Source organism: Nuphar pumila, chromosome 12 (genome assembly GCF_984573655.1).
Source record: "Nuphar pumila chromosome 12, dmNupPumi1.hap1.1, whole genome shotgun sequence".
Taxonomy (NCBI): domain Eukaryota; kingdom Viridiplantae; phylum Streptophyta; class Magnoliopsida; order Nymphaeales; family Nymphaeaceae; genus Nuphar; species Nuphar pumila.
Genome location: NC_143260.1, coordinates 102,621,351 through 102,638,466, shown reverse-complemented (window position 1 = coordinate 102,638,466; position 17,116 = coordinate 102,621,351). Strand labels below are relative to the sequence as shown.

Below are 17,116 nucleotides of genomic sequence, written 5' to 3'. Positions count from 1 at the left end.
ATTTTGCCTTAATTCAAATTTTATCTTTCAGAAATACCATATGAAAATTTAGAAGTTACTTTATTGCTCTTTTGTAGTTCAAAAAATTACTAGGCCTACCACTGGTGGCAAATTACTATTTTTATCCTTAACAAATTTATTAATTCACTAAAAATGTCCCCAAAGGAAAAATTCCTGTTTTGACCCTATATAGGTAGAGATTTTACCAAAAAATGCCACTAGATTAGCAAATTACCAAGTTGCTCTTGACAATTTGATTAATGATGAAAATATCCCTAAATTCCAGTTTTTGAATAAGCCTCGGCGGAATTTTATCAGGATTTTAATTATAAATTTAAAACTTCATTTTGATCAATACTTACCAAAAAATAAGGGTTTTAAAACTATAATTCATATCCAGAATAAATCAAAATCAAAACTTGAATTTTCTTCAGAATTTATGAATCATTAAAAATTTTGGGTATTACATTCTACCCTCCATAAAGAAAAATTTTGCCCTCAAAATTTATTGTACAAATCAATCAAACAATTTTGGATACTTCTCCCTGATGTTGTTTTCAGGCTCCCATGTACATTCTTCAATTTTGTGATGTTGTCATCTGACTTTAACCAGATGAATAGTCTTTGTTCTCAAGATTTGATTTCTTCTATTTACGATCTCCAATGGCTTTTCCTCAATAGTCATATTTTCTTGAATTGCTATATCCTGATGTTGGATAATATGAGAAGGATTATAAATGTATTTTTGCAACATTGAAATATGAAATACATTATAAATCTGCGCATATTGAGGAGACAATTCAATTATATATGTTGTCTCGCCGATTCTTTTTAGAACCTTAAAAGGTCCTACAAATCTAGGGCTTAACTTTCCTTTCTTCCAAAATCTGAACACACTTTTGGTTGAAGATACTTTAACAAAAACCATATCATCAACTTCAAAGAAAAGTTCCTTACATCTTTGGTCAACATAACCTTTTTGTTGGCTCTAGGCATCACGCAGTCTATCTCGAATCATATTTACTTATTGAGTATAATGTTGTAGTATCATTGGTGACTCTAACTTTCGTTCACCAATTTCATTCAAATAAAGTGGCGATCGACAAGGTCTTACATCTAAAGCTTCCTATGAAGCCATTCCAATACCGGTATAATAATTGTTATTATAAGCGAATTCAACTAGTATAATATGAATATCCCAATTTTCTTTCCATTCTAACATTCAGGCACGTAGCATATCTTCCAGAGTTTGTATGATACGCTCTGATTGTCCATCAGTTTGGGAATGAAATGCAAAACTAAACTTTAATTTTGTTCCCAAAGCCTGCTAAAGTTGGTTTCAGAATCGAGAAGTAAATCTTGGATCATGATCAAATATAATAGAAATTGGTATTCTGTGCAATCTTAGGATTTCTCGAATATATAAATCTGACAAACTTTTCCATGATTGATTTATAAGAATGGGGAAAAAATAGGTCAATTTAGTTAATTGATCAATAATAACCCAAATTGCATCATGTTGCTTCCGAGTCTTGGGAAAACCTACTATGAAATTCATAGTAATTTCTTGTATTATAATCCTTTAAAATTTTTTGCTATCTTTTGTCTCAATTTCAATTCGCTTTGAAAAAACATAAAATTTAATTTATTATCAGAGGAGACCTTAAATTCTCACCATGGCGCTAAAAATTTTCAAAACAATAATCACACTTCCACTGCGCCACTCCGATTCTGCTAACTCCAAGATAATCTCAATTTGAATTCAGATAAAGGTGAGTAAAATTCATCCCAATTCAAGAAATAAATTTATAGGTTCATTCTATCAAATGATGTAACTCAATTTACATAGCCTTATAGTGTGCATTAGTGCTTTGTATTTTTATGGTCAAAGTAACCCAAGCTAATGTTTCACGTATCGTACCATCATGGTACCGGTATCTTGGCCCCACAAGCACATGGCATACAACCATCACATATTGTACCCTCTTGGTACTGGCTCTCACGGCCAAAACTCCAATACCCCTTAGGTATGAGTCACAATCACATCGTGTCCACGTACTTATAAGTACAGGCAACCAAGTATCATAACGATACTTGGGTTTGAGCCAAAATATGATACACACAACGATAGTCAACATAAAGGTTAACTCAAAGATAGTTGACTGATACCATAGATCATATCATGTTCATTAATAATCCATCACAATTGATTCTCTCTTTGTATAAATCAATTTCATCTCATTCCAACATGTTTCAATTCATTTCTTCATTTATCAGACAAAGATATCACAATCTTTAACCTAAAACTAACTAGTTATTATCCCAATTCTCTGTCATCAATCACTAATATCATCTAATCAACATACTTAATTGGTTCTATCATGTTTTACTAGAGTTAGTTGGATAGATCCTTCTTTCTTCATTCTCACATCAAATTCAAAACTATAATATCACAGAATCTAATCAATATACTTCCAACAAATGTAGTAATTCAAAATTCTAATAAGCAGGTGATATCCAAATCATAACAATATAAGAATTGTCTTATATACCTTGACATCAAGAGATCAATACAATCCAAATAGGAAAAATCCCAGAAATAGATCAGCATATAGAAAGTTTACAAATCAGGCAAGAAATCCTTATAATACTCATAAATTCTTCAAAATTCATAATAAATCCAAAATAACTCTGATTTTAGTGAAGTTTGATTTGTAAATCTTCTAGAATCAACTTCCAAATCAGAAAAGTACATAGGTATCACATATCTACTTACCATCATCTATTGATTTTGTTGTATTAACACATATCATGTAGTTCAAATTTGACAACATGAACTCATATTAATGGTCAAAGTAATTTACATTGAGCCCAAATAAAGAAAATTATTTTTATTTTAATATACTTCGTAACCTCAAGCTTATCAACATTGAGCAACACTACCCTCAATTGTTGGAAAATCACTATTCTAATATTATTATTAAGTAAATGAATCTTATATATATAAATATAAGTTATTTATTCTAAATGAATAAGAAAGTCATCACCATTCATGCATCCCATACTACATGAATATCCTGGTTTGCCTTAGACATGAATGTTTTCCCTTATCTTTTAATTATATTTCAATAAATAAAAACATAATATAATTTAAGCAAATACTTACAGCGTGATGTTGAAAGCATGATGGATCTCGAACCAGATTTCCCAAAACTCTGCTTCGATACCAACTGTAACATCTCAGAATTTTAAAACCTTTAAAAAATCATAAAAAAAAAAAATCAAATAAGCAGCGAAAATGGCTTTTGGCTTCCGGCTTTAAATCTCAGGCATGTCATATTTCATAAATCACAACAAGAGCAACAATAAATTTACACCAACATTATATGTATAGTCTTTTCATAAGGTTTAGAAATTAAAATATTTAAGATTAAATTTAAAATAAATCCTAAATGAATCCAAAGATCTTGGAAATCTGGATTCTTAAATGTCGCTCATGTCCAACACCCACTGTAATATTGCCTACTACATATCTAAACCTGTAATCCCCATAAAACAGCTTTAGACTTATAACAGTCAGGTAAGCTATTAATCAAAATCATATAATTCAAGTATTAAGCATGATTTCATTAATTAAAAATTAAAATGCATATATCCAAGAACAATTATGCAATTTAAAATAATTTAAAAACATGGCAATTTAAAACAATTTAAAGCATGACAATCTTAAAATAATCTAAAACCAGATTATGTGTAATATTAACAAGGTATATTTTCATATCAAATTCTGTTAAAGAAAAGGTCTTTGTTTCGATATTATAACATCCTCCTGATACGAAGAAGGACCTTTACATTTTCAAACTAAGCATTCTGGGGTATATTATTCTAATGTGAATTACCCGGATACTGAATAGAACAAACTCTCAAGCAAGCGATCAATGACCGGGAAGATTCTTGCAAATGATGAGCATAGAAGAGAATCGAATACATCCATTGACTGCAGCAGTCTGAGACCCCTTGGCCTCAGCCTTCTCAACTCGAGTGATAGGAGGCCCCCGAGAATCTATCGCTCTAAAAAATCATCATCATAACAATGTCACTCCTTGCTGTATCACTACCCTTGCTAGGGTAGGCTAAACCTGAATGGGCCCGAAGGGTTCTTTTATAGGATTTTTAATATTTTCAAAATTAGGCTCAATAGCCAAATCATTCATTTTAAAAAACACTAGGGTCATATGTGCCCAGCCAATCTAAAATTTTGCTCTATAAAAATAAGAACTCGCCTGTGAAGGTAGAAATTAAGTTTGTGTGTATACATGACTCATAAAGCAAATGGGCACCTTATTACACTTTTTTTTATTTAAAAAGTCTACATAATAAAACCTTTCAAAAATCAACATGTTACACAAAATTCTTCTTTTTATCAAAATTGAAAATCATCAAAGTCTTGACCATAATACTTATTAAAGTTTGATTCAAAATCATAAGATTTGAAATCTTGTCATTCAAAATAGGTATTTAATTTATGCAAATATTCAAATTTATATTTGATCATAAATCAAATTTAAATAATCATGCATGTATCAAAAACATGTCTAATATAAAAAATATAAGATTATGATAAAATAACTTACCTTGATTTTTTATAAAATGAGGAAGAATAGGATAAAGCGCTCATGCTTTGATTTAATTTGATAAAATTTATTATATTAGATAATATTTTTATATTAAATTTTGGGTAGTATTTTCCCTATAAATTTAAAGAAATATCTTTTTAAAGAATTACTAAAAATCTAAAAATTATTTAGAAATGATCTTAACATTTTTTATAAAAATTTTACAAAGTTTTTTCTGTAATAACTTAAATGTTCGAAAAAGGGTTGGAACTTGAATTCGAGTTATAAAAAATCGAACATGACTTTGCGTCACAACTATTTTTATGAAGTTTTTTCAAAAAATTTGACTCAGGTATTTAAAAAGGATTTTGAAAATTTTGATAGAATTTCGTTTATAAAAATTGATTTTTTCTGAAATAACTTTAAAAATTTTGATATAATTTCTACTAAAAAATTTCAATTTTTTTGAAATATCAGGAAATCTTTTGCTAGAATTCTGATTAAAATAATCAAAATTTTCAAAAATCATTTAGAAAATTTTTCTAGAATTACTGTTATACTAATTCTACTTTTCAAAAATCTTTAAAATAATTTCAACGGAACTCTTACTATAAAAACTCTAGTTTTTGAAAATATTTTAGGAAAATTTTGCCAAAACTACTGTTATAGTAGTTCTGAATACTTAAAAATATTAAAAAAAAATTGAACAGAACTTCCCCTGCATAAAAGCAGAGTTGGATTAAATTTTGGCAAAATTGCCAAAATTTAAATTCAAAGAGAGAAATCCTAAGGTTCAGAGAGAGAGAATAGGAGGTCGTACAATTACGAATTTGAATCCAAAAGAAGAATTTGAGTATTAACCTGATTTATAAAAATCAGGCAGCGCTTTTATGGTCAAAACTTGATTTTTTTGCTAGATTTAGTAGAACTCATGCAGGCAACACTCCCGAGGCTGGATCTAACTCGTTGAAACTCTTACGAAGGAATGAATCTCATCTAAAGAGAGAGAAGAGGCTAGAAGGGGTTTCTCAGAAAAAATATGATATTCAATAGAGGTTTAGGCTTAAAAACTAGAGAGAGAATCAACGTTAGAGAGAGAAAGTAGGAGAGAGAGAGGTCTTCAGAACTTGGGGTGAGAGAGTGGGGGTGCCCCCCCCCCTTGTGGGCCCTACTTAAGTGACAAATGTCACTTGAGTTGATTGAAACATATTTTTTTATGACACTTGTTATATTTTATTATTTTATTATTTTTTTTAACATTTATCAGAGAGAGAAGAGGGTTGGGTATTACTTCCTCACTGTGAGGTGACATATACCAACTCATGGTTTTGGAAAAACCATAACTGCCATTGTTTTTTGGCCAGTGGTTTTCCAAAATCATGGTTTCTGGAATAAAATAATATAAAATACTATATTTTATTTAATTTTTAAAATTTTTATACTAGTTTTGCCCTAATTCAAATCCCATCTTTCAGAAATGGCATATGGGAATTTAGAAGATACTTTATTGCCCTTCTATAGTTCAAAAAATTACTGGGCCTGCCACTATGGTGGTAAATTATCATTTTTGTTCCTAACAAATTTATTAATTCATTGAAAATATCCTCAGAAGAAAATTTTCTATTTTGACCTTATATAGTTCAGGATTTTATCGAAAAATGCTATTGGATTGATAAATTATCATGCTGCCCTTGACAATTTGATTAATGATGAAAATGTTCCTAAATTTCAATTTTTGAACAAGCCTCTACAAAAGCCAAATCAAAAATCAAAATTCAAGGTTCAAATTGATATACCCCACAAGAGCATTGCCCGTTAAGGCAATCTTACTATATAAAGCCGAGTAAAGTTCTTACACTCTTCACCATGATACTAAACTTATAGGAATAAATGAGCTCCACTAACTTAGTTAAATGTAAGATAATGTTTAATAAATACAAATAGTTTTGAGCCAAAACTCCAACAATTATAATCAAATGTGGTTTGGGCTTCCAGAGTCCAACTAAACCAAGTCAAATTTGGTTGGTTATCAAATATAGTTGTATCCATTGACATCCCTAGTTGGTTGAACTCAACTAAGGCTGTCAATAGGTCAGGTTAGAGCCAAGTCAAGGTTGACCCGGCCCCACCCATATAACTAATAACTATGTTCAGTTGGGGTTTTGTCGGGTCATAAAAATAGAATCCCAAACCCAGATTCGCATCATTCTAGAAATTTATTTTTATTAAAAATATATAAAATACTCGGATCAACTCGGGTACCTGGCAAAAAAACAGAGTTGAGTCAGGACCCGACAAAAATCATGACCCAAACTCGGGTTATTCAGGTCTGCACTTTACATGTCCATACTCGGGAATTCGCGTTCGGTCGAGTTTGGTACCCATAAAAACAGGACCCGTTGACAGCCCCAAACAGGAGTAGTGCATTAATATTGCCCTCCATCAAGCCTTGGGCTCCACAACTGGCAGGCCTGTCCCCGAAGATGATCTTTTCACCCCAAGCTGACGATTTGGAGTTTCCGAGACGTGATTTTTTTTTTCTTTTATCTTGGGGGTAGGGCAAAAATTTAGGCGCAAAAGGGAGTCGTAAAGAAAGGGAGGGAGGGGAACGAGAGGAGTTCGGATTTGAGAATGCCGGTCAGAGTGGTGGAGAATTTGCCTCTCGCGCAAGTTTCAGGTAATTCGATCTCTTTAGAGTTCTCTGGGGCGTCTATTGATTCAATTCATAGGGTTCACTGTTATCAATTTTCATCTGTGGTATATGTGGCTCTTCCACACTGATTTGTGCGGCCAATTTCTGAATTCGATCTTTTGAACGAACCCCAATTCGAAATTCCCGTCTCTGACTTGTGATCAATTGCTCTTATGGCTTTGAGCGAACGATTGAGGGAAAAGATGGAGCTTTTACCAACAAGACCCCAGAGAATTCAACATTTCTTGTGAATTCGGATGTGGGTGTTTTTGGATTCTTTATATTGTGGTTGCCTTTAGTGGACATTTGATGCTCGTTTGTTTGGTTGGAGAGAGTCTAATTTGGTCTTTGTCATACTGCGTGAGCCTTTGTGGAGTTCTAGCGAAGTTGGGTTGTGGATATTTTAGGCTTCTTTAGATTGTTGTTGCCTTTAGTGAAAATTTGATTCTCGTTTGTTACTAATTTGGTATTTGTCATACTGTGTGTGCCTTCGTGGAATCGAGCTTAGTCTCTTCATCCGTTTGTTGGCGTTGAAATATGTAGCTGAGTTGATTGTGGTAGTTTTATTTCTTTTGCTTAAGGGTTTTATGATCTTGGTCGCGATCGTTATCTTTGTACGCTATGGTAGCTTCCATTTGGGATTTGAAGTTAATTGTTTGCTGTACGATGGAAGCATGAGCTAATTTGCTTTTGATCGGATTGTGGGAGCCTTCATTGGGATTGACGAAGTTGCAGTATTATGGTTTGAGAGGTATTCATTGGCTAATTTCACTTCATTAGGTGCTTTAGTAGTCTTCGGTGGGATTTTTGAAGTTTTCAGCTTTTTTTGTGCTGTGCCATTAGCTATTCATGTTTGATTGTGTTGTGGTAGCCTCCATTGGGATGTTTGAAGTTTTCAGTTTTTTTTGTTTTTCTTTTTTCTGGGGCTTATATGCCCATTAGGTTTTCAGGTTTCATTCTATTGTGGTAGCTTCCATTATGATGTTTAAGAGTTTTGAGTTGTTTTGCTCTAGAGGTGCTGTTAAGTAGAATAGAATTCATCCATTTATATTGTATTTTGTTACTTGTTTATTAAAGAAGTGGTCTTTGAAGGAAAGTTGAGGAGATGAAACCGCTGAAAGATTACTTGGCTCCATTTGGAAGTAGAATTGTTCGATATGGAAATTGTTGCCCTTTAAATAGTTGATTTTTTGCCCATTGCGTCTTACAATTGGACCATCATGCAATGCTACCTCAAGGATACAACTGAGTGTAGCACTTTTTATATTTTCCTTGCTGAGAAAAATCTCAAAAACAAGGTTTGTGACTATGGTATCGGACATATGAAATCCTTTTATAACAAAGCAAAGGGAGAAATGAGGTGCAATCTGAAAAAGAATGTCAGTGCCTTAGTGGTGGTGAATTATGAATATGATCAAATTCTTTTGTATAACAAACAATTGTATATGTGACAACCACCCCATGACTGATACTTATGGGAGGTTGTGATGTTGTCACAATATATTGCTTCAGTAAAACTACATGTGATCTTACCAGAGTTTCGAGAGTCCAAATAGATTATTGTTTTCCCTTTCCAAAATCTCATGGAACTCTAGTTTTCCCTTATACTCTTGTTGTCTCCTCTAAGATTTTTACAAAAATAGTGTAGAGAATAAAATAGTTTGATAGTGTGTGTGGGAGAAGAGTTATGGGGTCTTTTGGGGCATTCGGGTGAATTTTTTTATCAAACACTCTCCTGTACTCTTTTGAGGGTAGGGAAAGCAGCAGGTATCGAGGATTGACATGGAATCAGCAGGAACTTTGTCTTTGTTACTTTACTGAATCAGCATCCAGAAATTGCCTCTAGAATGGAAGTTTCTGAGGATTTTCCATATGGCCTCTTCTTCTGTTTTCTATGATATCTAGCGACCAGTTTTCTCTCTAGTGCTGATTCCTGGTTGGAGCCTTAACATGTTCCTGGAAACTTATGAGCTAAGACATTTCTTACATTGCAACTGTGAGAACCATGGAAATGCCCAGGGTTGTTAATAGCTTGCCATTGAATGGGATACTGGGATTCGCTGGCATCTCCTTAATCAACCATGGGGTGGAATGTCCTACATGCATCAGCATTCATATGTGCACATGTGTACACATGACATGCAGAGTGCAGTGCGTTTCATGTTTTATAAACATTTATGTTGACAAAGCTGGTCAAGTTGTTGCTTTTCAAACATGTCCACCCGATTGAGTCAATCAAGTCATGCTGAAGTGAATTTTGCACTCTTATCAGTATGGTTCTTCGTGTGGATTTGACCCATTTTTTCAAACTTTACCCATGAATTTGGGTTGACAAGGACTGTCTTTAGCATTCTCGTGTTATTTTTATTCCTCTAGGTTTATAATGCATGGTTCTGACTGAAATTTTTTGTGTACAAGGTGCAAATTCTGGTCATGCACTTCCTCCGGCTTGTTCACTTCTGGCTGTAGGACAAGTGAGTGAATGCAATCATTGTTTCTGAATTTCTATAGAATTGTATGTTAGCTTACAATACTGATTGAATTAACGTTGTTTAGTTTACAAGAATAATTTAATTCATGATGTTTAGTTTATGAAATAGAGGTAAGATTTTCATTTAATTGTATATTGCAGAAGCACTTAAAAAGTTGTTTCTTAGCTATATAGCTGATATACTGTGCATGTGTTTTTACTCTTCTGTCTAGTGTGTTAGGCCCACGATGGTCCACTAAAATTGTAGTCCACACTGTACTAATAATGGTTATATGTATGTGAGAGAGAAAGGTGGTTAAAAAAGAAAGATGTTGAATATTAATATAAGAATCCAGGTAAAGGGAAAAGGTGAGGAGATATGGTATGAATCATTTGACACAAAGCATAACCCTGAAGGCATGCTAAGACGTAAACCTTGGCACCAAAGTGCAATTTTTTAATGATGATGATGACAATGATGATATAAAAAGCTTTGAAGTTACTTAAAATTGAGTTGGAGCAAAAATAAAATCAAATAGTAACATTTTTGTAAGAAGGGGCAAAATTGTAGTTAGGATACTTATGGTCAGTCAAATTGTTATTAAGAACTATGTGACCATCTCTATAGGTGAGAACATTTTTGTTTCCAAAATGCAGTGCTTTGTCCTGAAAATTCCTAGAAGCAAACCTTGAGGAGTAGATGTTAGAAAGTGACTTGGAATACATTGGGTTCAATAATGAACCCATACTTATGCACGTGGAGTGCAAATATACCCATTAAAGGGAAACAACATAAGCACATAATGTGCTAACACATACAACCCATAAAAAGGGAATATGACATAAAGTCATAAGTTGCATATCATTGAAGAATAATGGAGAAGGGGTAAAAACCCCATTACAATGGAGCATAAGCTCCCTCAAGAATGCCAAATACAAAGGGGAAATCCCCTATTTATAAGCATGAAAAGGGACCACCTTGGGGGCTCCCAAAGGGGACGTTGGAGAGCCCCCAACGGTCACATTTGTGACCGTTGGGGGCTCCCAACGTCACTTTTGGGAGGACCCCAATGTGGTACGAATTCCAAAATTATAAAAAACAAAAATAAAAATAAAACAAAAAATTACAATGCATATTCCAATTGGAATATGCGTAAAATGCTAATTTACAAGAATACCCTTGAGGGTATTTTAGGAAGATAAAATATATATATTTATATGTATATAAATAGAGATATGTATACATATATATATGTATACGTATCTTTATATATATATATATATAAATATATATATGTACATTTAAGGATCAACATATTTTAACACCCCCCCTCAATCTTTGCGGGGAAACGAAAAGATTGAACAAAGGGCAAGACTCCAAGAGGCTCCGGCAAGGATGCAATGGAACTTGAAAAGGCCTTCCTCCTATTGTCTTCAAATTTCCCGAACTATCCAGGGTACTTCTCTTTGTCCTATCTCCAAGATCCTGTGAAATAACAACAAAGAAACAAGTAAAACAAATCTTTGTACTTTTATTCAAATGGAACATTTCTAACTAGCATAATTATGGATGACCTATGTTAGAAATTTTGCAAATTATGCAGAAATGACATTTAAAGTTTCAACATCATACATCATGTTAAAACAAACTGAGCGGAAGCAAATTATGCAAAAATAAATTGCAAGAATGCATAATGCATTCATAAGGTCCAACATTGGACAAATATAACCCCATAATGGGGAATAACAAAATGATCCACGAAGGGATACCACAAGAAGCCTACGAAGAGGCATAAAATACATGTGCTTTATTGAATGAGAGCCCAAAAAAGGCCATAAAGAGCATATGCATATACTTATCATTAAATGAATTAATACTCAAAGAACTTATTAATGATCATGCTTTAAACATGTAATGAAGTCTCAAACAAGAGAAACGAAGTTTCCAAGCATACTTTAGGCAAAATAAACTCAAGAGTTCACAAGGTTTTAAAATCATTTATGAAAGTCATACTTAATTGACAAAATCCACATTTTGCATATAAGGGTGGCAAAAACCATAAGCACTTAATATATAGATTAAATGCTAAGAAATCAACTTGATATGCATATTAAAAATATGATTTGCTTGAAAAACACAAGTCATGAATGAAATTTTGCAAATTTCAACAATAGTTCATCCATTACAAACAATTACCTCATTAGTCCTCCAAAACCCATAAATCAAGTGTATAAGCTACTAGATCAAGAATATAAAGCCATTAAAGGCCAAAGACACACACAAAGGTTTGTAAAAGAACCTTTTGTCTACATATAATAATACTTGAAATAAGTGCATCTACGACAAGAACAAGAGAATACATGCCAACATGGACTAAAAAGTATCTCTTGTCTACGTAAAAAATACACTTAAAACCAAGTATGTTCAGCTACTAGAACAAGAGTAATAAGCCAACCATGGGCTAAAACATAATACATCTCTTGTCTACATATGATAGCACTTGAAATGAGTGAAATAAGCCAACCATGGGCATACATCTTAAGCGACTAGAACAAGGACACAAACGCCAACATAGGTTAAAAATCGCACACCATGGTGTGAATCAACGTGCCTTGTCTACATATGAAAACACTCAAGACAAGTGTGTTCAGCTACTAGACCAAGAGAGCAAAAGCCAACAAAGGGCTAAAAACACACGAAGGTGTAATAAAATTCTTGTCTACATATGATGACACTTAGATAATGGGCATAAAAGGAAAAGACTTTTGAGGCAATAAACTTGTAATGAAAATAAACCTCGAATAAAACAATACTCCTTTTAAAATGAATTCTCATAACAATAACATGCATGTAAAAAATATCTTCAACAAGATACTATAATCGATAAAATAAAATTCTTGAAAACAAATGTGTGAACATACACACACCAAGAACACTTAGAATACTTGTGCAAAATCACAAGAACACAAAATCATAAATGTGCAAATGCACTCATAAGATTCATAAACAAGAAAAGGTTGGGCAATAATCCCAAAACCCTTGATTTTTAATATACCTTAAAACATTTAAGGTTTTAAAACACTATATGTCCATCACATTTACATAGAAGCATCCATAATATCAATGGCCACAAGAGAAAAAATGAGTGACACTCATAATTAGAGATCATACAACAAATCATTTTAGAGTCCCAAGGTGCCCATAACTCACCTCAACAATCATCTATAATATGGAAGGTGGACAAACTAAAATGATATAACACGAGGTGCCCATAACTCACCTCAACAAACATCTCTAATATAACAATAATAAGGCCAAATAAAAGATGCATTAAATAACATGTGATGGACAAATATAAATGCCACAAAAAGGCAATAAACACTTAAGGAATCATTTTTCAAAGAAAAGAGGACCGATTAAAAAATTGAATCAAAAGGTCCAATAATCAATAATGTGCTTTATAACAACAATTTTGCATAAACACAAATTATGCTTAATCTTCAAACAAGTCATTTATACCAAAAAGGATTTATTAAGCAATAATCACAACAACATAAGGAATTCATCAAGACAATCAAGCTTTTAATCAAAGAAATCATAAGATCCGTAATGGTTCACAAAGAAGGCTTTAACACAATACTCAAGGAATGAATATTTAAAACACTTGAAAATTTATAAATTTGGGATTAAATCCCATACAACAATTTTTAAAAAACCTTTGATTGTGATGAGATATGCGGAAACATTAAAAGTGCTAAAAGCACTTACAATGATTTAAAAAGGACTCAATATCTAAATTCATTATATTTTTCACAAAAATAAATGTGCATAAAGGCTCCATAATGCAAAAATGTCTTACGAAGAGACAATACACATGTGAGCACAAAAGGCTTTATAAAAGATGTGCACGAAGGCACTCATACAATACTTGAACAAATACACACCAAGGTGTAAACAAACATGCACTAAGGCATGTATTTCATAAAAAGAAGAGGGAATGCATACAAGCGCAAATATTTGAGAAACAAATGTGCACAAAACACAAAAATACACAAAAGTGAGCAAGTATGCACTTTATAAAAAGAGCAATGCTTGAAATTCTCAAACTTTAACAATTGCAATTGAGGACAAAGAAAACCATATTATGGTCAATGTAGGCATTTTTTTTTTAAAAGATATTATTAAGAGGTTTCGAAACCTTATGAAAAATACAAACCAACAAGTTTATAAAGATGAAAAATGAAATCATTTATACCAAAAGGATGCAAAAGATGAACTATGCATCCTATGTAGTGTGAGAAATTCCTTTTAAAAAAATATTTCCTAATGGTTTATCATAAACAATTTTTCAAAAAAGAAACATTGAAAAACTTTTAGGAGTTCTTATAAGTTATCATTAACAAGAACTACTTTAGGATTCAACAAAGTTTTTTAGATGTGAGAGATTTTCATATAAGGATTATATCAATTTTTTTTCAAAAAAATGCACTAAAATTCATAATCAAAAGAGGAACTCAAATCAAATTAGGGTTCATATGAGAGTTAAGAAATTTTAAGCAAAGATCATTACTTTAACAAGAAATCATATATATAATTTTAAAAATTAACTTATAGGTCAATCATGAGATAGTCATGTAAGAATTATAAATCTCACATAATTGAAGGTAATTTTAAAAAACATAAATTGCTATTATATGCAATGAGTGGTTCGATAAACACAAATTATATATTTAAACAACAAACGAGTTCACCAAATTTAAGGGAAATAATTTTAAAATATACGAGCACACGAAATGAGAAAAGACATAATTCAACTATCATAACCATTAAACGAACAAACTATATGCAAGAAACATATTTTCAAATGCATAATATTTTAAGAAAAGGGATACATACCGAATAACTTCAAAGCAAAAAAGGAAGAGCAATGAATACTTCACCATTTCTTGAGCGACACGCTTTCCGTTGCACCAAAGGACAACCCTACCATGACCTTGCTCTGATACCATGTTAGAAAGTGACTTGGAATACATTGGGTTCAATAATGAACCCATACTTATGCACGTGGAGTGCAAATATACCCATTAAAGGGAAACAACATAAGCACATAATGTGCTAACACATACAACCCATAAAAAGGGAATATGACATAAAGTCATAAGTTGCATATTATTGAAGAATAATGGAGAAGGGGTAAAAACCCCATTACAATGGAGCATAAGCTCCCTCAAGAATGCCAAATACAAAGGGGAAATCCCCTATTTATAAGCATGAAAAGGGACCACCTTGGGGGCTCCCAAAGGGGACGTTGGAGAGCCCCCAACGGTCACATTTGTGACCGTTGGGGGCTCCCAACGTCACTTTTGGGAGGACCCCAATGTGGTACGAATTCCAAAATTATAAAAAACAAAAATAAAAATAAAACAAAAAATTACAATGCATATTCCAATTGGAATATGCGTAAAATGCTAATTTACAAGAATACCCTTGAGGGTATTTTAGGAAGATAAAATATATATATTTATATGTATATAAATAGAGATATGTATACATATATATATATGTATACGTATCTTTATATATATATAAATATATATATGTACATTTAAGGATCAACATATTTTAACAGTAGAGGCGATCACCTCTTAAAACACTAGCAAGGATGAGGCCTAATTAGGTGCATAACACTTTTAGTGAGTAATGATAAAACATATGTGGGGTAATTCAAAATTAATAAATGATGTAGCAAGAGGTGTGAATTTGGATATGTAGGTAAATGTTTTATTATGTGAACAACTCCTTGGAATGAGAGGTGATACGGATCCAATTGAAACTAGATCCACTATGACATTCTATGGAGCAGAGCAAGAAGGGACCCAACCCAACGGCCTTGGATGGATCGGGCATGGAGCGGAGCAAACAGCAGAGTGGATCAGTACAAGTAGATCCGGAGCTGAGGGGCCGGATGGCCCTAGTGGGGCCCACCTAGATGTCGACTTCCCCTTGGGAGGTGCCTAGATGGCCATGCAAGATGGTTATGAGGCCTCTTAGGTGTTACCTCTAAGCCAAGGAGGTTTTACCTATTTTTGAAAAAGACTCTTAGAATTTTCAATTTGCTTTTATGAAATCTTGTAATGGGTGATGGCTTTATGAGCCCCCTTGAGCTCATAAATAGAAGCTCCATTTTGTAAGCTGAATATGAAAAAATATATGAAAAGGAGTTGAAGCTCTCTCTCTCTCTCTATCTCAAATCCGTCTTTCTCTTCCCTTTGGCATGACCCTCTCTTCCCATAGCCTCCCCTAGGCCTTCATCTGATCGGGTCCCTTCTTTGACCTTGTTGCGAGTCCCTTCCCTTAACTCGTCTATCTTTTCAGTAAGGTCCAAACCTTACTCAAGTGTGGTGGTTGATCCCTACTGGGTCTGTTCATCATAAGAGGACCAAGGTTGCGGCCAAGACCCTCCATCTCCATGGTGCACCAAGCCCGTTTGGTGGACTCAAGCTTACTGGTTGCAGTCGTGTGTTCCGTGCAGTTCAAGCCTAGCCCAGCCATGTCAACCTTCATAGACCATCTCCAATAAGCCTACCTAAGTCCAGTAAGTGGTCCCAGTCTTTGTCTTAAGCCCCAACCTATCCATGAAGTCTCCCAAACCGTGTAAACCTAGTTAAGGCTCAGTTTTAGCCTCTTGATAAACGCAAAATCTAAACTGGCTTTGAACAGTCGGATTTTCCTAACCAAAACGAGTTTGGTTCTCAAATTTGAATCACAACTCCCTCTACACGTCCTTAGCCTCTCTGCTAAAATTCAGCCCCAAACTCTAACCTAGTTAGGAGAACAAACCTATTTTCCGAACCCTGCCAAACCTGAAACCCAGACTTGTCATGAATCCCGATTTCCTGATCTAGACTTCATAAAACCCAAACCCCATAGAGTTAGATCCTCAAATTTTAACCAGACCTTCCCAGACGTGTCTACATCAATCCCTGAAAATTTGGGATTTTTCTGCTTAGCCATTTTAGATAACCAAATGTTTTAGTAAAACCTATCAGAGCCCAACTAAACATGTTTTATGTTTACCCTGTTTGGATCTAGTTCGAACCCCGTGGGCTCGGAATGTAACAAGAGGGTTGAAAAACATAAAGTAGATAATAAAAACATAATAGAAAGAGAACATGAGGTCAAATGGTATGAAACTACAAGCTTTGGAGATAAAGAATTGAGAAAGAAAGGGAAGAAGATTAAGTGGTAAGGAAGTGTTAAATTACTAAAGCGTATAAATTAAAGTCACATAACTGGGATTGTAAGTGCATGTTGTATCTGGTATGCTGTCCAAAATT

The 17,116-nt window shown here is 33.4% G+C and overlaps 1 protein-coding gene across 2 annotated transcripts in view; it reads left to right on the top strand.

Moving 5' to 3' along the window:
• Positions 1-7,128: 7,128 nt before the first annotated feature.
• The window catches only part of LOC149821379 (uncharacterized), a 32,338-nt gene continuing 22,350 nt past the window's right edge, over positions 7,129-17,116 (top strand). The window contains exons 1-2 of one of the 2 annotated variants that reach the window (XM_089982481.1): positions 7,129-7,293; positions 9,727-9,782. In XM_089982481.1, coding sequence (XP_089838607.1) covers positions 7,248-7,293; positions 9,727-9,782 — 102 coding nt within the window. In that variant the 5' untranslated portion in view covers positions 7,129-7,247. The remainder of the gene's footprint in view (positions 7,294-9,726; positions 9,783-17,116) is intronic. The other variant, XM_089982482.1, reaches the window with a different exon arrangement.